Source organism: Heterodontus francisci, chromosome 3 (assembly GCF_036365525.1).
Source record: "Heterodontus francisci isolate sHetFra1 chromosome 3, sHetFra1.hap1, whole genome shotgun sequence".
Classification (NCBI taxonomy): Eukaryota; Metazoa; Chordata; class Chondrichthyes; order Heterodontiformes; family Heterodontidae; genus Heterodontus; species Heterodontus francisci.
In genome coordinates this window covers 198,105,164-198,128,117 of record NC_090373.1, presented here as the reverse complement: position 1 = coordinate 198,128,117, position 22,954 = coordinate 198,105,164, and the positions used below count along the sequence as shown (strand labels likewise).

At 43.3% G+C, this 22,954-nt stretch overlaps 1 protein-coding gene across 2 annotated transcripts in view; it reads right to left on the bottom strand.

The window, feature by feature from the left end:
- LOC137366035 (inactive tyrosine-protein kinase 7-like) overlaps positions 1-22,954 on the bottom strand; it is a 583,411-nt gene that overhangs the window by 542,337 nt on the left and 18,120 nt on the right. The window contains exon 1 of one of the 2 annotated variants that reach the window (XM_068028157.1): positions 10,801-11,097. The exons of the other annotated variant lie outside the window; for it this stretch is intronic. Coding sequence (XP_067884258.1) covers positions 10,801-10,891 — 91 coding nt within the window. The 5' untranslated portion in view covers positions 10,892-11,097. Of the gene's footprint in view, positions 1-10,800; positions 11,098-22,954 lie in introns of those variants that run through there. 2 annotated transcript variants of the gene reach the window in all.

The following is a 22,954-nucleotide window of genomic DNA, read 5'->3' as shown; positions in this document are numbered from 1 at the left end:
AATGACAAACAATAGGAGACCCAGCACAGATCCGTGGTACGCCACTGGACGCTGACTTGCAGTCACTAAAACAGCCGTCTGTCATCACTCTCTGTCTCCTACAGCTAAGCCAATTTTGAATCCACCTTATCAAGTTACCTTGTATCCCATGTGCATTTGCTTTCTTGATAAGTCTCCCATGTGGAACCTTGTCAAAGGCTTTGCTGAAATCCATGTAAACTACATCAACTGCACTACCCTCATCTACACACCTGGTCACATGCTCAAAAAATGCAATCAAATTTGTTAGGCATGACCTCCCTCTGACAAAGCCATGCTGACTATTCCTAATCAAATTTTGCCTCTCCAAGTGGGGATAGATTCTCTCCTTCAGAATTTTCTCCAATCGTTTCCCTACCACTGACGTGTCTCTCACTAGTCTGTAGTTCCCTGGCTTATCTCTACAACCTTTCTTAAATAGTGGGACCACATTAGCTGTTCTCCAGTCCTCTGGCACCTCCCCCGTGGTCAGAGGGGAATTAAAAATTAGGGTCAGAGCCCCTGCAATCTCCACCCTCACCTCCCACAGCATCCTGGGACACAAATCGTCCGGACCTGGAGATTTGTCCACTTTTAAGCCTTCCAAAACCTCCAATACCTTGTCACTCCCTATGACAATTTGCTCAAGAACCTCACAGTCTCTCTCTCCAAGTTCCATATCTACTTCCTCATTCTCTTAGGTGAAGACAGATGTGAAGTATTCATTCAACACCCTCCCAATGTCCTCTGGCTCCACCCACAGATTTCCCCCTTGGTCCCTAATGGGTCCTACTGTTTTCCTGGTTATCCTCTTCCCATTGATATACTTATAGAATATCTTGGGATTTTCCCTACTTTTACCAGCCAGAGCTTTCTCATATCCCCTCTTTGCTCTCCTAATTGCTTTCTTAAGCTCCATCCTACACTTTCTGTACTCCACTAATGCTTTCGTTGATTTGCTCTCCTTGTATTTGCTAAAAGCCTCTTTTTTCCTTCTCATCGTAGCCTGAATGTTTCTGGTCATCCATGGTTCTCTGGGCTTGTTGCTCCTACCTATTACCCTAGAGGGAACATGTTGGGCCTGTACCCTCCCCATTTCCTTTTTGAATGCCCCCCACTGCTCTTCTATAGATTTCCTGACAAGTAACTCTTTCCAGTCTACCTTGGCCAGATCATCCCTTATTTTACTCAAATTTGCTCTCCCCCAATCCAAAACCTATTTTTGCAACTTGTCTATTTCTTTCTCCATAACAAGCTTAAATTGTACCATATTGTGGTCACTATTACCAAAATGCTCCTCCACCAACACATCAACCACCTGTCCGGCTCCATTCCCCAGAATTCGGTCCAGCACTGCACCCTGCCTTGTTGGATCCTCTACATATTGAGCTAAAAAGTCCTCCTGTATACATTTTAAGAACTCCACTCCATCTAAGCCCTTAACACGATGACTATCCCAATTAATGTTGGGGAAGTTGAAATCACCCAATATAATTACCCTATTATTTTTAAACACCTCTGCAAATTGCGCACATATTTGCTCCTCAATTTCCCGCTGACTATCTGGGGGTCTATAATGAACACCTAGCAATGTGGCTGTCCCTTTTTTATTCCTAAATTCTACCCATAAAGCTTCATTTGATGCCCCCTCCAAGATATCATCTCTCCTTACTGCAGTAACTGACTCCTTAACTAATATTGCAATGCCCCCTCCTCTTTCACCCCCTCCTCTGTCTCGCCTGAAGATTCTATATCCCGGGATATTGAGCTGCCAATCCTGCCCCTCCCTCAACCATGTCTCTGTGATGGCTATTATATCACAATTCCACCTGTCAATCATTGCCTTTAACTCATCCGCTTTACCTGCAATACTCCTGGCATTAGAGGCCTTCCATCCTCGTGTTACTCCCTCGAAACTTACTTCCGCTGTATTCCCTGACTTGTTCGCTTTCACCACATCCACTGGTTCTCCCTTATCTATTCTACTCGTTACATCCTCAAAAATTCCAGAAGATTTGTCAAGCATGATTTCCCTTTCGTAAATCCATGTTGACTTTGTCCGATCCGGTCATTCTTTTCCAATAAGAATCAGAGGAAACTCTCCATTCGGCTGGAGTCAGATCTAGCACAAAGGAAGGTGGGGTTGTGGTTGTTGAAGGCCAATCATCTCGGCCCCAGGACATACTTGCAACTAAGAATTCTTCAGGGCAGTGTCCCAGGCCCAAGCATATTCAGTTGCTTCAATGACCTTCCTTCCATTAGGTGGTCAGAAGTTGGAATTGTTCACTGTTCAGTTCCATTTATAACTCCTCGTATACTGAAGCATTCACTGCCCACAAACAGCAAAACCTGGTCAACATTCAGGCTCGTGCTAATAAGCGACAACTAATATTTGCATCACACAAGTGCCAAGCAATAACCATCTCCCCTTGACGTTCAACAGCATTATCACTAAATCCACCACCATCAATGTCCTAGGGGTCACCATTGATCAGAAGCAAACAGCACCAGCCACAAATACTGTAGCTATAAGAGGAGGTCAGAGGCTGGGTATTCTGCAGCAAGTAACTCACCTCCTGACTCCCCAAACCCTTCCCATCATCTACAAGGTAGAAGGCAGGAGTGCGATGGAGCACTCCCCACTAGATGAGTGCAGCTCCAACACTGAAGCAGCATGACACCATCCAGGACAAAGATGCCCACTTGATCGGCACCCTATCCACCACGGGTGCACTGTGGTTACAGCATGTACCATTTACAAGTTGTTCTGCAACAACTCTGCAGCACCTTCCAAACCTGCGACCTCTTATGTGGAGCAGCAGCAGGCACGTGGGAATGATACCTGCAAGTTCCCCTCTTGTTCCTTCACTTTGTTAAAATCCCAGAACTCACTACCCAACAGTACTGTGGGTGTACTTACACCACATAGACTGCAGCAGTTCAAGGCAGCTCACCATCACCTTCCCAAGGGCATTAAGGAATGGGCAATAAGTACTGACCTTGCCAGCGAAGCCCACATTCCATGAACGACTCAGACCCTTCTTTAGATTTCAAGCTATATTGCTGCTTTAATATTGATGCTCGACTAAATACATCAAGCATTAAATCAAAAGTAGCATTATAGTTACAATCTTCGATGATGAAAAGCAATTTGCTTATGCAGGATTTCAAACAAACGAAATACCAGGGTCGTGAATTATTAAAGGATGAGTTGCGGTAACCTCATGGCTTTTATGTTTGAGACTTACCTCTGAACATAATACAATTCCAGCTTGGAGAGAAGCCGTATTAACTAATTGAGTTTCTTGATGAGAAAGCAGAGGATATTGATAGGGGTTAATGTGGTTTGTGTGGTGTATATGGACTTCCAAAAGGCACTTGAAGTGCCACGTAACAGGCTTGTCAGCAAAGTTGAAGCCATTGGAATAAAAGTAACAGTGGCAGCATGAGTGACAGGAGACAGCAGTGAACAGTTGCTTCTTGGACTGGAGGAACAGTTATAGTCGGGATGCTTAGGGGTCGGTACTGGAACCATTGCTTTTCTTGATCTATATTAATGCCTAGACTTGGGTGTACAGGGCACAATTTCAACATTCGCAGATGACCCAAAACCTGGAAGTATTGTGAACAGTGAGCAGGATAGTGACAAGACTTCAACAGGACAGACAGGTTGGTGGAATGGATGGACACGAGGCAGATGAAATTTAATGCGGAGTAGTGCAAAGTGATTCATTTTGGTAGTAAGAACGAGGAAAGGCAATATAAAATAAAGGATACAATTCTAAAGGGGGTGCAGGAGCAGAGGGACCTGGGGAGTCTATGTACATAAATCATGGAATATGGCAGGACAGGTTGAGAAAGTGGCTAAAAAGGAATACAGGATCCAGGGCTTTATAAATAGAAACAGAGTGTACAAAAACAAGGAAGTTATGGTGAACCTTTATAAAACATTTTCAGCCACAACTGGAACATTGTATCTAATTCTGGGCACTGCGTTTTAGGAAGGACGGGAAGGCTTTACATAGGGTACAGAAAAGATTTACAAGAATGGTTCTCGCGCTGAGGATCTTCAAGTACATGGAAAAACTGGCAAAGCTGGGTTTTTCTCCCTAGAAACGAGAAAGTTGAGGAGAGATTTGATAGAGATGCTCAATCACAAGGGGTCTGGACAGAGTAGATAGGCAGAAACTGCTCCCATTAATGCAAGGGTCATAGAGCCATTTACGGCACAGAAGGAAGCCATTTGGCCACAGTCTATGCTGGCTCTCCATGGAGCTATCCAACTCGTTCCCCTCCCCCGCTTGATCCCTGTAGCCATGCAAGATTATTTCCTTCAAGTGGCGAACCAATTTCCTTTTGAAGTAATCTCTGCTTCCACCACCCTTGTGGGCAGAGTTCCAGGTCATTACCACCTGCTGTGTAAAAAGGTTCTCACATATTCTCCCTGCAACTCTTGCCCTAAACCTTCAATCTGTGCCCTCTAGTTCTTGTACCATTAGTTAATGGAGAACAGTTTTCCTTGTCTAACTTGTCTAAGCCCGTCCTTGAAACCATTCTGGCAAATCTCCTCTGCACCCTCTTAAGAATCCTCACATCCTTCCTGAAGCATGGTGACCATAACTGGGCGCAATACTCCAATTGGGGACCAGAGCTCTATAAAAGGTCCAACATAACTTCCCTGTTTTTGTACTCTATGCCTCTATTTATGACATCCAAGATCCTATTTGCTTCACTAACCACTCTCTCAATATGTCCTGACCCCTTCAAAAATCAAAGCAGATGCCCCCCCCCCACCCCCGAGGACCCTCTGTTCCTGCACACTCTTTCGAACTGTGCTATTAAGTCTACATTGCCACTCCCTATCCCTTTGGCCAAATGCATGACCTCACATTTGGCATATTAAATTCCACGTCTGCTCATTCTACTAGCTTATGTCCTGCTGTCGGCCGTTCATATCATTTGCACAGTTTGCTACGCCTCCAAGTTTGGCATCATTGGCAAATTTTGAGATTCTCTCCGTATTCCAAGATTCAAGTCATTTATATACAGCAAAAAAAGCAGTGCTCAGAGTACTGACCCTTGGGAACGCCACCATCTACCATCCTCCAGTCTGAAAAATAACCATTAACCATGACTGTTTTCTGTCCTTTAGCCAATTTTCTTTTAACCGAATTGGATAATGACCTATTGCATAAGCCTCAATTTTGTTAACCAGCCGTTTATGCGGAACCTTATCAAACGCTTTCTTAATATTCATATAAAGATCTACCACATTCTCTTCATCAACCTTCTCCATTACTCCATCAAAAAATTCAACTGGATTTGTCAAACATAATCTGTGTTTTATAAATCTATGCTGGTTAGCCTTAATTGACTCAAACTTCTTTAAATGCCTGTTAATTATTTCTCTGATTATTGTTTCTAAAACCTTACCCACCACTGATGTTAAACTAACTGGCCTGTAGTTCCTAGGACTGTCCTTACAACCTTTCTTGAATAAGGGTGTCACATTTGCCACTCTCCAATCCTCTGGCACTTCCCCTGCATCCAGGGAAGATTGGAAGATTATGCAAAGCCCTTCCACGATCGCCATTCCCACTTCTTTTAGCAACCTGGGATGCAAGCCATCTGGACCAGGTGACTTATCTACCCTACACATATCCAGCCTTTTTAGAGTCATAGTTAGACAGCACAGAAACAGGCCCATTGTGTCCGTGCCGGCCATCAATCACCTAGCTATTCTAATCCCATTTTCCTGCACTTGACCCGTAGCCTTGTATGCTATGGCGATTCAATTGCTCATCTAAATACTTCTTAAAAGTTGAGGGCTCCTGCCTCTACAACTTCAGGCAGTGCATTCCAGATTCCAAACACCCACTGGGTGAAAACATTTTTCCTCAAATCCCCTCTAAACCTCCTGCCCCTTACCTTAAATCTATACCCCCTGGATATTGACCCCTCCACTAAGGGAAAAAGTTTCTTCCTATCTAACCTATCAATGCCCCTCATAATTTTGTATACCTCAATCAGGTCCCCCCTCAGCCTTCGCTGCTCTAAGGAAAACAACCCTAGCCTTTCCAGTCTCTCTTCATAGCTGAAATGCTCCAGCCCAGGCAACATCCTGGTGAATCTCCTCTGCACCCTCTCCAGCGCAATCACATCCTTCCTACAGCATGATGCCCAGATCTGTACACAGTACTCCAGCTGTGGCCTAACTAGCGTTTTATACAGTTTCACCATAACCTCCCTGCTCTTATATTCTATGCTTCGGCTAATAAAGGCAAGTATCCCATATGCCTTCCTAACCACCTTATCTACCTGTGCTGCTGCCTTCAGTGATTATGGACAAGTACACCAAGGTCCTTCTGACCCTCTGTACTTCCTGGGGTCCTACCATCCATTGTATATTCCCTTGCCTTGTTAGTCCTCCCAAAATGCATCACCTCACAACTTCTCATTTGCCACTGCTCCGCCCATCTTACCAGTCCATCTATATCGTCCTGTAATCTAAGGCTTTCCTCCTCACTATTTACGACACCACCAATTTTCGTGTCATCTGCAAATTTACAGATCATGCCTCCAATATTCACATCTAAATCATTAATGTGCACTACAAACACTAAGGGTCCCAGCACCGATCCCTATGGTACACCACTGGTCACAGGCTTCCACTCACAAAAACAACCCTCGACCATCACCCTCTGCCTCCTGCCACTAAGCCAGTTTTGGATCCAATTTGCCAAAATGCCCTGGATCCCATGGGCTCTGACCTTGTTAACGAATATCCCATGCAGGACCTCATCAAAAGCCTTACTGAAATCTATGTAGACTACATCAACTGCTTTACCCTCATCTACACATCTCGTCACCTCCTTGAAAAATTCAATCAAGTTAGTGACACGATCTCCCCTGACAAAGCCATGCTGACTATCCCTGACTAATCCCTGCCTCTCCAAGTGGAGATTAATCCTGTCCCTCAATTTTTTCCAATAGTTTCCCTACCACTGATGTTAGAGTCACCGGCCTGTAATTACCTGGTTTATCCCTGCTACCCTCCTTGAATAATGGTGCTACATTCGCTGTCCTCCAGTACCTCTCCTGTGGCCAGAGAGGATTTGAAAATTTGACAAAGCCCCTGCTATCTCCTCCCTTGCCTCAATTTAGTCCCTCCCCCTCAATTTTTACCCTATTCATTGCCTCCACTCTCTGCCACCAATGTTTTGTCAGTTTCCACTTCCTTAGTGAACCTGATACAAAGTACTCATTACGTACATTAGACTTGCCCTATGCCTCTTTGTCCCTAATAGGCCCCACTCTACCTCTTACTATTTACGTGCTGGTAGAAGATTTTTGGGGTCCCTTTTATGTTGACTGCCATTCTATTCTCATTCTCTCTTTGCCAGTCTTTTATTTTCCTCTTCACCTCCCCTCTCAACTTATTGTATATGGCCTGCTTCTCGCGAAGAATCTCAAGAACCAGAGGACAACAATTTAAAGGTGATTGGCAGAAGAACCAACAACATGAGGTAAAACTTTTTTTTTTTTTTTAAACTGAGCGGTTAGGATCCGGAATGGGTAAAGGAGGTAGATTCAATCGTGACTTTCAAAAGGAAATTGGATAAGTGCCTGAAGAGAAAAAATTTGCAGGATCTGAGAAGGGGCAGGGGAATTGGACTAGCTAAGCTGACACGAAAGGCCGAATGGCCTCCTTCTGTGCTGTATTCATTCTATCATTCTATATTTTGCAAGTGCCAACGCATCCAGGAAACTTTACATATTTACTTCTCGCTCCAATGTGACGAAAGAATGCCAAGCCCCAAATAAAGACAGAAAATGCTGGAAATACTCAGTAGGTCAAGCAGCATCTGTAGAGAGAGAAACAAAGTTCACATGTCAGGCTGACGACCTTTCAGCAGACCAGTATTTCGCTTGTGTATTAATGCTAAGTCCCAATTGTGCACTCATAACATTCGCAGAGATCTAACCAAACATCAACATTTGTGCTGGTATAATACATGCTAGAGAGATCAATACATTGCTTTTCTTTAGTTAGAAATGCAGTTCTTCTGCAATCGGCCATTTTTCAAGAAAAGTCAAAATCTCTGAATCTCACACCCTGATCTTACTTGCACTTAACATTTAACACTATAGGCTTTAGGCTTGTTTAACAATTTGTAATACAGGAACTCCAAAATATGCTATGGCAGTAAGTGAATATATAGTTCACATGTTTAAAAAGCACTGGATAGAGTGTTACAGTAAAGTTACCCTATAGACATTTGGAAAAGGTACTCGGAAAAACATGGTCATAAGTAACAGCTGAGTACAACAGAAACACACTGGCCCAGATTTCCTCACGTACAACAAAAAACTGAATTTTACAGCAGCCTGACGTAGACAAGTACAAATTATAATGATTAAAAATAAATACAGGGAAAAAAACCAACATGACTGCTGGAAGCAGTTCAGTTTTGAAGAAACCAGTCCTTCAGCCTTTCCAAGTGGGAAAGGCTCAACACCAGGAACAGCAGCAGCATTTACCACATGTCCAGAAACGCAATGGCTATTTGTACAAAAGCCTCCTGCCCCACATAATTTGCATGCAACCCACTCCAATGAGTACATTTATGGGCATTTTCCACAGTGCACTAGATGGGAAACACATTCCAGGTGCCCTCCATCATAATCAGTGCCATTTGGAATGCCCATCACCAAATGTTTGAGACATTTAAGGCAGCAAATAAAAAGAAATAACCTTACACGATCGAACACCAAACCTGCATTTTTGCATTAAGCACCCTTTCATTTTCACTTTCTGAAAAGCAGGTTATCACATAAAATTAGCAATACGTTAAAATTCAATATAGAAGTGTAAAGATCTGCATACACTGGCTTGATAGTTTATGTACCACACATTAAGTGTATGTGGTCTGTTCTGAGTTAGCGAATCTCAGCTAAAGGTTACAATCTGCTTCAATATTCAATGAGGCAGGGGAGCAATAACTTATTTATATAGCTTACGAACTTAGATTATCTTGGCATCACATTGCTGTTGGTTGGACTTTGCTGTGTGCAAATTGGCTGCTGCGTTTCCTACATTACAACAGTGATTACACAACAAAAGTACTTCATTCGTTGTAAAGCACTTTGGGATGTGCTGAAATTTCTTCCTACTCCCACACCATTACCATTACATAAGGACCTATCCTTGGTCCCCTATTTCCCATCTACATGCTGCGCCATGGTGACATTATTGGAAAGCATAGCATTGGTTTTCATACATATGGCGATGACACCCACCTCACCACCACCACCTCTCTTCACTCCTCCACTGTTGATAATTGATCAGACTGCTTATCTAACATCCAGTATTGGATGAGCAGAAATTTCCGCTGATTAAATATTGGGTAGGCTGAAGTATTGTTTTCCATCCCTGCTCCAAACTCCGTTCCCTAGCTATCGCCTTCATCCCTCTCCCTAGCAACAATCTGAGATTAAACCAGTCTGTTCGCAACCTTAGTATCATATTTGACCCCAATAGGAGCTTCCAACCTCATTCACGCCTTCACTAAGACCACCTATTTCCACCTCCATAACATCGCCCATTTCAGCTCATCTGCTGCTGAAACCCTCATTCGTGCCTTCCTTACCTCTGGACTTAACTATTCCAATACACTACTGGCTGGGCCCCCACATTCTACCCTCCGTAAATGCGAGGTTATCCAAAACTCTGCTGCTCTAAAAAAACGAGTGATTAGGTCGAACAGTCTTGCATCTGTGCTTGTGAAAATGACTGCACTGGTGCGCTGGAGCTGAACACCAAAAATTAATGCCTCAGATTCATCTATAACGACAAATACTGAAGAAAAATCAAAACCTTTAAATTGGTGCTGAAAGACGTTAAATATGCAAGCGTCCAACTCTTGCCAGCGTAACTAAAAATAAGTAACTTTTCACACAGGAGCTATTCAAACCAATAATAGGCATCGAACAGCATCGCCCCTCCCCCTGACCGAGATTTCCGAAACCTTTAGCAAAATAATCTCAGTACAGTAGCTTCAAGATGAAAATCATTGAGTATTTTATTTCTCCGTTACCAAATACTCTATATTGCATCCCACGAAGCACAGCAATTTAAGTGGTTTTGAGTTGGAGATGACACAACTCCCATGTATTACAGGACGGAAAAGTGCAATTTTCCAAACCTCCATTTATGATGACATCTGGTTTCAATTATAACACGATTCACAACGCGCGGATTTAACCAAATTATAAAACACCTAGATTTAATACCCTCGCACTTGAGAACATTCGTCTTTCCCAAAAGTCGCAATTATATCGAAATTGAAATACATTCTCGATCAGTAATTGCTGGTTTCTCCTTTACTGTTACCAGGAACATTGCAGCTTCTCAAACACACATGTGCAATTTTCACAGATTATAAACCTGCAAACTGTATCAACACCGAGCCGCGAGGAAAAATACTTCGAAGAATGAAAAAACATCGCACGCTCACCTTACAGTTCCTCACTAAACATTTTAGTTTAAATACAAGTACAAATTCATCTACCATTCAGGATGTGTTTCTGTAGAAAACTCTGGAACTCCTCCGTCTCCCAGCAGCTCAGGAAGAGCAGAATGCTACATTTTTTAAACCCCACCCAGCCCCACTCGCGGGGTTATGAACCCACCCAGGGGATTTAACAAATTCGCACATCACCTTCTTTAGCTGGACACCCGCCTGTTATTTATTATCCCTGCCCGAGGTCCCCTCGCTTTACCTTGCACCAGGAGCGCCGTGGCCCAAAGAACCATCGCCAGCATCGTCCTCTTCGCCATCGAAACCCCACAAGTTAGCACCAAGAAATACATGGGGGAGGAAAGGGATGTTGGGATAGGGAGAGCAGGAAAGAAAGGCAGAACCGGCTTCTTTTTGGGGCTGCAACTTGTACGCCTTTTATTTAAAGCTTTGCTTTCTCTGATGCTTCATTCCCCGGCAACGCTCGCGCTCCCAGCCAACTCAGCGCGAGCCACACGAGAGCAGCGCGAGCGAGCAAGAAGGGGGGGAAAAAAACCGCCGCCCCCGCCGCAGCCAAACCTGCTGACCGGAAACAGTTTGTTTGATGGACGCTTCGACCAATCACCACCCGACCTTGGGGGCGGATCAACAAAACTGTCCAATGGGAATTTTAAAGGGCGGGCCCGCTGCTTCCGCTCGGGTGAAGTTAGACTGCAGAGTAACTGGTGCTTTGTTGGTCTGAGGGGAAAACTGAGTTAACTGTGAATGGGAAGGACGGTTAACAAAGACTTGGACAAATATTACATTAATAATTCAGTCTGAAAACCATTCATTTTATGTGTCCAGAAGTATCGCCATCCGAGTCCCCAGGTAATGACGGAAACCAGGTTCAGATTTTCATGGATAACCGTTTCTGACTCGAATCATTTGAAACCGACAACATTTTATGACATTTCAGTTATTTCCTATCCTAACCCCGCTCCCGGTCAGCTCTGTAGAGACAGAGGAAAATAAAAACACCAGTGTGTTGGCCGCTTAATAACGGCCACTCCAGTCCGAAGTTGCACTTTGTCTCCGGGTTCGGCGCAGAGGACTCGGCGGGTGTAGAGAGGTGAACGGGGATAAAGCACTGAGAAAGACAGACTTGCATTTCTGTAGCCCCTCAGGATGGCCCTAAGCTCTTCACAGCCAGAGAAGTGTAGTCACTGTTGTAATACTGGATTACCAGTCTGAAAAGGTAAGGAGAGTGGGCAACAGAAAGATGTTGAAGGATTTTTATTTTGAGTTACTCATCACTATGATAAAGCCTTGCCAAGCTAATTTCTCGCCTGTCTTGATAGTTATGACTGATGTTGAGGTAAGGCTCCGCAGAGGCTGACAATTATCCAGTACTGTATACCCGTTCTTTGTGAGCCAGGGTGGAGAAATTCAGTGTGGCAATTCATTATGTGTTGCACTAGCTGAACATCCATGTGCTCACTTCCCAACAGGACCATTTAATAGTGATCAAAAACAGGAGCTCTGGCCTCTCTGGCATAGATTTTTAAGATTGAATGTTGCACCCTAATCACCCAAGTTAAAATCAGCTAACTGGCTTGAACATGGGGCGCTCTTGATGTTTATGGCTCAGTACCACACCAGATGATACATTTTTCCATGATCCCTTTGGGTGGTTCTTATCACTTTTTGATTTGAAAACTAAATTATGTACATACCAAATAAGATGTATTCTACCATTTTTAAGGGTAGTAACTAGTTATTAGATGTTCAAGTTTAATCGCTTATATTGTATTGTTCTGAAAGCACAAATACCAAGTTTCCTTCAGACGAGAAAAATCTATTATATGAAAGCCAAGGCAACAAGATGCCAGACAATGACCATTAACAGCAGAATAGGGTTCATTCAAATGTAACAACAAAATCTTAGCTATAGCACCTAAGCAAATGCCATTTCCAACAATACATAGTTACAGTTTGGTATTATCTAGTTTACTATTTAGACAGCTAGAAAAAAAAGCTCAGGGGAGATGAACGGAAGGGAATAGAGCAACAAGCAAAATACTGTCAAGTTGAACATGCAGCTATTTTGATACATTGCCTTATCATTTGATTATCATAGAATCATATAGCACAGAAGGGGGCCATTCAGTCCATTGAGTCAATGCCAGTCCTTTGAAAAAGCAATTCTATTAGGGCCACTCCCTGTTCTTCTCTATAGCTGTGCAAGTTTTTCCTTTAAGAATATATCCAATTCACTTTTAAAAGTTACTATTTGAACCTGCGTCCATGATCCTTTCAGGTAGTATATTAGATCACTGCATAATAAAAATGCTATTCATTTCTACCTCTTAAATCTTTGTCCTCTGATTACGGACCCCAGTGCCACTTCCCATGTTCTACGCCACTCATCGAATCATAGAGTGGTTACAGCACAGAGGAAGCCATTTGGCCTGTCAAGCCTGTGCCAGCACTCTGCAAAAGCAATTTAGATAGTCCCACTCCCTCACCCTTTCTCTGTTGCCCTGTAAACTTTTCCCTTCAGCTGTTTATCTAGTTCTCTTTTGAATGCCACAATTAAATTGCCTCCAACATCCTTTCATAGCCACTTGCTACATAAAAAATATTTTTCCTCGTGCCTTTGGTTCTTTTGCCAGTCACTTTAAATCTATGCACCTTCCAAACCCGCAATGTGTACCACTTAGAAGGATAAGGGCAAAACATGCATGGGAACACCACCGCCTGCAAGTTCCCCTCCAAGCCACACAGCATCCTGACTTGGAACTATATCGCCGTTCCTTCACTGTCGCTGGGTCAAAATCCTGGAATTTCCTTCCTAATAGCACTGTTGGTGTACCTACCCCACATGGACTGCAGCGGTTCAAGAAAGCGGCTCACCAGCACCTTCTCAAGGGCAATTAGTGATGGGCAATAAATGCTGGCCTAGCCAGTGATGCCACATCCCATGAATGAAATAAAAAATACTTCCTTGCATAAGTACCATATGTCTCTATTTGTAAAGCGCAGGATCCCCTGTGCCTTTTTATCTGCTTTCTCAACCTGCCCTGCCACCTTTAATAATTTTAGAATTGCTTTGTTTTATGTTGCCTCTCCTCATTCTTCCTAAATAAATCACTTCACACTTCTCTGTATTAAATTGCATCTACTATGTGTCTGCAAATTCTACCAACCTGTCAATGTCCTCTTGAAGTCTATCACTATCCTGCTCACAGTTCACAATACTTCCAAGTTTTGTGTCATCTTCACATTTGAAATTGTGATCTGTACACCCAATTCCAAGCTATTAACATGTATTAGGAAAAGGAGTGGTTCTACTACTGGCCCCTGAGGAAGACCACTGTATTCCTTCCTTCATTGTGAAAAACAACTGTTCACTATATTGTGGGATGACATTAAGAGGAAACCACCTTAACAGCTGTAAGTGAAGGTCACCCGAGGAAGTGATTTCATGTCATAAATGACCAGAGAGCTGTGGGTGTGGCCCGACAGAGTAAAATGTGTTTAGATGTGGTTCGTGCAGTAACTGTTATATATATGTTCCAGTTAAAAGTATAATAAAAACCCATATAATAAAAGCAAAATACTGCGGATGCTGGAAATCTGAAACAAAAACAAGAAATGCTGGATTCACTCAGCAGGTCTGGCAGCATCTGTGGAAAGAGAAGCAGAGTTAACGTTTCGGGTCAGTGACCCTTCTTCGGACCCTTCCGAAGAAGGGTCACTGACCCGAAACGTTAACTCTGCTTCTCTTTCCACAGATGCTGCCAGACCTGCTGTGTGTAATAAAAACCCATGTTTTCTTTGGATATTACTTCTAGTTTTGTGAGTCATACAATAGATCACACACCAAAGGAACAATTAATAATATATAGTGACAATGTTTTGGATTTATTTTTTCTGAAGACCACCAAATGTTCCATCATGGCAACATTTGATTTTTTTCTGAAGAACGCACTAAGAACAGCAGTTTGCTTACCTGGAGTGGCTGAATATCCTGGAGAGCAGCTGGCAGGAGACACTACAGCAGTGCAGTGAGCTAGGGCCACAGACAGGACCCCGGGAGGTGTTGAAACCCCTTGAGTACAGTTGGCAATTTGCCAGGAGATCAGAGCTTTCAACTTTCAATCTGGCAGTGGGTTGAAAAATTTGAAAAGCAGCAGCTGAAGCCATGACTCTTTTAGTTTTTCCATTTTCTTTTTATGCTTCGTGGATGGGCCCTAAGACAAAGTGAGCGGCAAGAGCCACTGGAGGTCCAGCACAATGCAAAAGGCTGGTTGTGGCAGCTGTCAGTGCTGTAAGCTACAGCTGGCTACAGGGAAAAAAAACTCTGTTCAAAAAAATCTCAGTTAAAAAGGAAACAAACCAGCCTGTGTAAACAAAGCGCTGCCCCCTCAGTTTAAAAATCCCCAGCTGTGTAAAAGAAGAACTGCTCTCTCTTTAAAAAAAACGATATAGTCTCACTCTTAAAGGGGCAGGTCTGCGAAAAAAAAATCTGTTAAAACAAAAAAAGAAGTGTGCCTGATAAAAAGAAAACCTGTAAAAAGCCCTGTATAGAAAAGCAGGATCATTAAGACAATGGCTTTCAAATATCTAGTTATAGATTGAAAGGTGTCGGACGTAGTGCCTGAATTTAAATTGTTTCAAAAGTAAATGGAACTGTGTTTCCTGGATCAAGAAGTAAGCAAACCAGAGAAACAAGCTATCTAGATTGCATTGGATAACGAGGGCATGCAATGGATCAATATATCAGGATTATCAGCTGAGGATCAGAAGGACCCTAGCAAGCTATGGACATTCCTGGAACAGCAACTGAAGGTGAAGGTAAATTTCCCAGTACATAGGCTTGAGTTTGTGACCTACCAGCAAAGGTAAGATGAGTCCATTGACCAGTTTGTGGCAAGGTGCCAAGCCAAAGCTCAGGAATGCGACATCACAGATATTGAATTATTGGAGCGGGATATAGAGCCAATAATCATGTCTACACCACGAGAAGCCTTTCAAAAAGACCTAGATGCAGTTCTGAATGATGGAAAGAAATTTGAAGCCATCATGGCTGGGCGCCACCAGTTACAAGCGTTGGGGCAGCTATGACAATTAGTAACCAAGGTTCAGAAGTCTGCTAAGCCTTGTGGCAAATGTGGACTGACTCACCCAATTTGCAGTTGTCTGGCATACCAGGACCAGTGCAAACCTTGTGGCATGCGAGGACATTGGGCAAGGAAGTGCAGAAGGCCGTGCTTAGATACTGCTTACAGGAATGGTGGCAGATCACATTGTCAGGCAAACCCCCACCTGCCAACACTGAGGCACACATTATTTCGCCACATTAAAACTTAAAATTGCAAGCCCTGACCGGAAAGACATTGCCATGGTAACAGACAATGTTGAAACAATGGAGACTCTGCAGTTGCTCTCCAATGCACAGAAGTGGTCAGATTAGTTTTAGTCACATGGCTAGCTGGCTGGGGCAGTGAAATTTGAGCCTCCAACAAGGGATGTGAAGAGACTGTTCCATATAAGGAACTAGTCACATGACTAACCTGCTGAGCACCCTGGGAGCTTTTTGAATTTGAGCTCCCAGACAAAGGGTCTTGAGGCAGAACACAGTGTGCTGTCCTGGAACTAAGAGGCCCTCCTGCCTTCCTGCCTATCTCTCAGGGAACTGAAACCATTGAGGACACGTGAAACTCAAAGAGAAAAAGGTTTGCCACGTAAACAAAGTTTTAAGATGGTTACTGGGCCCCAATGAAACGCAACAATATAACTACAATAAAGAACTACAGCGAGCTCGAGAAACAGTAACAAGATATTGCCTCCAACTGTTCTACTTATCTCTTCTACTCTTTTCTGTCCCTCTCTCGCATGTTTATATCGCGTGTGCATGCTAGTGTGAGCACATTGTATATCCACAGGTGTGAACCGCGTTAGAATTAAGGTTTAATAAATTTCATCTTTCTGCTTTAAACTAAAGAAAGTTTGTGCTCAGTTGTTTGCCTGATAATTGGAAACTGTGAACACAGATTCCCAAAATGGGGGGAGCTCAAAACACAGTGTGTTTAAAATTAAACCCTGTTACAATAAGACCAACTGAAGACAGCAAGAGACCCCCTAGACACATTGTTCACCTGGTCGTAACAATATGCAGAAAGAACGTCTGCTAGATAGGATGGCAAACACAACAAGAGGTATGCCAACACATGACAAAAGCCCAAACAAGTCAGTGGAGAGACAGATTGTCAGGTGGACACAGATGAAGAATGCACTCATGCGAACAGCGAGCAAATATTTCACATAGTTAATTTGGATCAACACATCAATGCTGTTCAGCAATCGGTGGCAGTCACTAAATCGGAATTATTTGTCTGCAGAAAAGTGGCAAACATAAACTCAGAGTAAAAATGGACACCGGAGCAAGTACAAATATTTGTATTCTGCCCATCCGTATACTGAAGGACATGTTCTTTAAAAAATGGGAATCCATGGTACGACCCACCACAGCTAGGCTGACTGTCTACAATAGTTCTCCAATCAAGTGCAATTAGAATGATAACCTTACAGTGCAGCTATGGGAGCTCCGAATGTCTACCACAAATGTTTTATATTGTAGACACAGCTGAACCAGCTGTTGCAGGGCTTCCAGTATGCTGAGCTGTACAAATTATCACAATACATTACTGCAACAACTCCCTGCTCAGCATAGTGGGGAAAGTCTTCGCTTGAGTCATTTTAAACAGACTCCAGAAGCTGGCTGAGCGTGTCTACCCTGAGGCACAGCGCGGCTTTCGAGCAGAGAGATCCACCATTGACATGCTGTTCTCCCTTCGCCAGCTACAGGAGAAGTGCCACGAACCACAGATGCCCCTCTACATTGCTTTCAGAGATCTCACCAAAGCCTTTGACCTCGTCAGCAGACGTGGTCTCTTCAGACTACTAGCAAACATCGGATGTCCACCAAAGCTACTAAGTATCATCACCTCATTCCATGACAATATGAAAGGCACAATTCAGCATAGCGGTGCCTCATCAGACCCCTTTCCTATCCAGAGTGGCGTGAAACAAGGCTGTGTTCTTGCACCTACACTGTTTGGGATCTTCTTCTCACTGCTGCTCTCACATGCGTTCAAGTCTTCAGAAGAAGGAATTTTCCTCCACACAAGATCAGATGGCAGGTTGTTCAACCTTGCCAGTCTTAGAGCGAAGACCAAAGTATGGAAAGTCCTCCTCAGGGAACTCCTCTTTGCTGACGATGCTGCATTAACATCCCACACAGAAGAGTGTCTGCAGAGACTCATCGACAGGATTGCGGCTGCCTGCGACGAATTTGGCCTAACCATCAGCCTCAAGTAAACGAACATCATGGGACAGGACGTCAGAAATGCTCCATCCATCAATATTGGCGACCACGCTCTGGAAGTGGTTCAAGAGTTCACCTACCTAGGCTCAACTATCACCAGTAACCTGTCTCTAGATGCAGAAATCAACAAGCGCATGGGAAAGGCTTCCACTGCTATGACCAGACTGGCCAAGAGAGTGTGGGAAAATGGCGTACTGACACGGAATACAAAAGTCTGTGTGTATCAAGCCTGTGTCCTCAGTACCTTGCTCTACGTCAGCGAGGCCTGGACAACATATGTCAGCCAAGAGCGACATCGCAATTCATTCCATCTTCGCTGCCTCTGGAGAATCCTTGGCATCAAGTGGCATGACCGTATCTCCAACGCAGAAGTCCTCGAGGCAGCCAACATCCCCAGCATATACACCCTACTGATCCAGCGGCACTTGAGATGCCTTGGCCATGTGAGCCGCATGGAAGATGGCAGGATCCCCAAGGACGCATTGTACAGCGAGCTCGTCACAGGTATCAGACCCACCGACCATCCATGTCTCCGCTTTAAAGACGTCTGCAAAAGCGACATGAAGTCCTGTGACATTGACCACAAATCGTGGGAGTCAGTTGCCAGTGATTGCCAGAGCTGGCGGACAGCCATAAAGGCGGGGCTAAAGTGTGGCGAGTCGAAGAGACTTAGCAGTTGGCAGGAAAAAAGACAGAAGCGCAAGGAGAGAGCCAACAGTGTAACAGCCCCAACAACCAATTTTATCTGCAGCGCCTGTGGAAGAGTCTGTCACTCTAGAATTGGCCTTTATAGCCACTCCAGGCGCAGCTCCACAAGCCACTGATCACCTCTAGGCGCTTACCCATTGTCTCTCGAGACAAGGAGGCCAAAGAAGAAAACATGAAGTCAGTAACACACCAAGGATGATGGAAAATACCCAGGTCGAGTGAATCGGGTCAGTCGTGTGAAGGATGACATAAAAGCTGGAAGTCTCGACACAAAGAGACAATGTGACCAGGAGCCTCTCCTCTGGCTTCAGTTCATTGCAGCAAGTACCCAGAGGCTAGAGAGATTGCTGGTGATTGATGATGTTGTCAGTCATAATGTTTCTAATCTTTCCAAACAAGGGAGATGAAAGCACCATATGACAGGCAAGCAGGGCCAGAATTGACACGATTGCGAGTAGTACAGGAGGTCAGAGTCCTCAATCATGCATCGGGAACTTGGTATCCTGCAGAGGTTGCAAGGTTATGCAACCTGTCTGGATCATATGAGGTCCAGACACCCAATGGTGTGATTCTCATACGGAAACAAAGTCAACTCAGAGAGCTGTACGACAACACTACATGTCACAACCCAGTGACTTTCAGACATGTTCAAAGACGAAGTTTGAAGATGAACATACGGAGGCTACGAGCACAGAGGAAGAACATGCCAACCACAGTTCTGAATCACCAGAATCTCAGAGGAATCATCAAGACAAACTGAGCTCTGGGCAGAGGTTCACAATAACAAGAAGGATGAATAAGTAAACTTCCTGTACCTTTTAGAGAGTGTTAAACTTACTCACTTGTAAATAACTTTTTGTTTTAATCATGTATAGTTGGTCCGAACTACATCATCATTGTATATTGTACATATGTTTTTATCTTTGGAAAAAGGGGGATGTTGTGGGACAACCTTAAGAGCGGACCCCTGAAGAGCTGTAAGTGAAGGTCACCGGAGGAAATAATGTTGTGTTACACAAGACCAAGGAGTTGTGGGTGTGGCCCGCTAGAGTGCGATGTATTAGATGTGGCTCGTGCAGTATCTGTTTATGTATATATATGTTCCAGTTAAAGTATATGGGCCTATACCCATTGGAGTTTAGAAGAATGAGAGGTGATATTATTGAAACATATAAGATCCTGAGGGGACTTGATAGAGTGGTTACCAGAAGGATGTTTCCTCTTGTGAGGGCGACTAGAACGAGGAGACACAGTTAAGAATAAGAGGTCTCCCTTTTAAGAAGGAGATGAAGAGAAATTTTTTCTCTCAGAGGGTTGTTAGTCTGTGGAATTCTCTTCCTCAGAAAGCAGTGGAGGTTGAATTTATTCAAGGCTGAGTTAGATAGATTTTTGATAGACAAGGAAGTCAAGAGTTATGGGGGGGCAGACAGGAAAGTGGAGTTGAGACCACAACTAGATCAGGCATGATCTTATTGAATGGCGGAGCAGGCTGAAAGGGCCTATTGGCCTACTCCTGTTCCTAAGTCCTATGTTCCTAGTGTAATAAAAACCCATGTTTTGGTTGGATATTACTTGTAGTTCTATGATTCTTACAATAAATCACACACCAAATGAACAAATAACAATACACACTACTCTCTGTTTCCTGTCACTCAGCCAACTTCATATCCATGCTGCCACTGTCCCTTTTTTTCCATGGACTTCATAATTTTGAACACTTCTAATGAATCTCCCTTTAAGGTCCTCTGCTCAAAGAACAGCAGTCCCAGCTTCTCTAGTTTTTCCACAAAACTAAAATTCCTCAACCCTGGTACCATTGGTAAATTTAGATTTACCATGGTAAATCTGGTCTGCATCCTGTCTAAGGCCTTGACATCTTTCTGAAGTGTGGTTGAATTGAACAAAATACTTTAATTGACCTCAGAAAGTGAATTGTGAAGGTCAATAACTTTGTTGCTTTTGACTCTATTTATAAAACCAAGGATCCCGTATGCTTTTTTAAACAAACTTATTAGCTTGCCCTGCCACCTTCAAAGACTTGTGTACTTAAAAACCCAGGTCTCCAATCTTGCACCCCCATTAAAATTGTAACATTTAATTTATATTGCTTCTCCTCATTATTTCTTCTAAAATTAATCAAGTCACGTCACTGTATTGAATTTTATCTGCCGTACGTCTGCCCATATCACCAATCTGCCTATATCCTCCTGAAGTCCACTACGATCCATTTCACTGTTTACTGCAATGCCAAGCTTTGTGTCATCTATATATTTTGAAATTCGGCCCTTTATGCCAAAGTCCAGGTCATTACTATATATCAAAAAGAGCAGTGGTCCTCATACCAACCTCTCGGGAACGTCACCTTACACTTCCCTGCAGTCTAAAAAACAACTCTTCACCGATATACATGGTGTCAATGCCTTTTTAAGCTCATGGGCTTCAATTTTGCTAACAAGTGTAATATGACACTTTTTCTAAAAGTCCATCAACTTTACTACCTTCATCATGTACTCACCATTATTTATTTGAAGAATTCGATCAGATTTATCATACATTATTTGCCTTAAAAAATCATGATGGATATCATTTATTAGCCTTCGAGACACATCTTTTGTTTCTTTATTGACCTATTACAACTCCCTTTCTAACTAATTTTCTAACTTTTCCCAGTTCTGATGAAAGGTCATCAACCTGAAACATGAACTCTGTTTTTCTCCCACAGGCGCTGCCTGACTCTCTGAGTATTTCCAGCATTGTTATTTCAGATTTCCAGCAACTGCAGTATTTTGCTTTTAATTTATTAACCTTTTTCTTCCAATTGACAATTAATTTTGTCCCAGATTATGGTCTCCCCACCATCAACATTTGACTGACTGGGCTGTAGTTTCCAGGTTTATCTCTCTCCACTTTTCGGAATGTGTGTGTAAATATTGCAATCTTCCAGCCCTCTGGCTCACCTCCCATAATCAGAGGAGGATTGAAAGATTGTGGCCAAGGCCTCTGCTATTTCCATTCTCACTTCCCTCAGCAACCTAGGACTTTGAGTGCTGCCAGCTGTTTTAAGTCCCTCTTTATTTTTATCCAGTCCAATTACTCTACCCCTCCTTTTACTGTGACATTGGCAGCATCCAGTTTAATAAAGGCAGATGAAAAGTAGTCATTTAGTACTTCAGCCGTGCGCTCTGCCTCCACAAGGTGTCCATTTTTTTCAATAATTGGTCTCACCCTTCCTTTGACTATTCTTTATAGAGTTGCCTTTAATATAACCTGCTAAATTTTTCTTTACTCCTTTTATTTCCTTTTTCAGTCTTTCTACTCATTTTCTATATATTGCTTGATTCTCTCTTGTGTGAGGAACCTGATATGTATCATCAGTCTCCATTTGCTGTTTCATTTTAATCCCAACTTCTTGACTCATTGAGGGAATTCTATCTTCAGTTGCCCTTTTCCTCTCTAACCTGTACCAAAACTATATCCTTCTTGATGACCTTCCATTGCTCATTTACTGTTTTACCTAAATCTTTGTTTCCATTCTACCTGGGTCAGATCCGCTTTCAATTGAAATTAGCCCTCTTCCAGTTGAGTATCTCCACCTTTGATTGGTCTTTTTTTGTTGCAGTAACTACTCAAAACCTAATGATATTGTGATCACTGTTTCCAAAATGCTGTTCCACTGAAACAGACTCCACTTGCCACACTTCATTCCCCAGAACCAGATCCAGCGCTGCTTCCTTCTTCATCGGCCTAGTAATATACTGATCAAGAAAGTTCTCCTCTACAGATTTCAGAAAATCCTCTCCTTCCTTGCCCTTTAATATTGTTTTCTCCCCCTACTCAATATTAGGAGATTTGCAGTCCCCCATTTATCACTTTTCCATTGTTTTTACATCTTTCTGAAATTTGCTTGCATATTTGCTCTTCCATCTCCTTCCCAGTATTTGGTGGTCTATAGTACACCACCAGCAGTGCAAGAGCTTGTGTTCTGCTTCTTAACTCGAACTAAATACGTTCTGTCTTCAAGCCATCAAGTACAACATCCCTTTCCAAGCCTGTAACAGTGGGCTGGAATTTATACTTCCGCCGCTGATTGTGACAGCGGACAAAAACAGTGGCAGTCCATTGTCCACGTGGGCCGCACGTTGTGGAGCCGCCGTAATACAAAGTGTGATGGCTCATTTAAATAGCCGGGGCGGACCGTCCACCCCAATGACGTAAAGGGGGCATTTCTAAAGGGCTGCCAGCCCTACATTTCAATTTTAATATTTGAAGACTGAGTGGCTCTGTAGCACCACTGTTGGCCGAGTCCTAAAGGACATAGCTGCTAGATGGGTCTGCG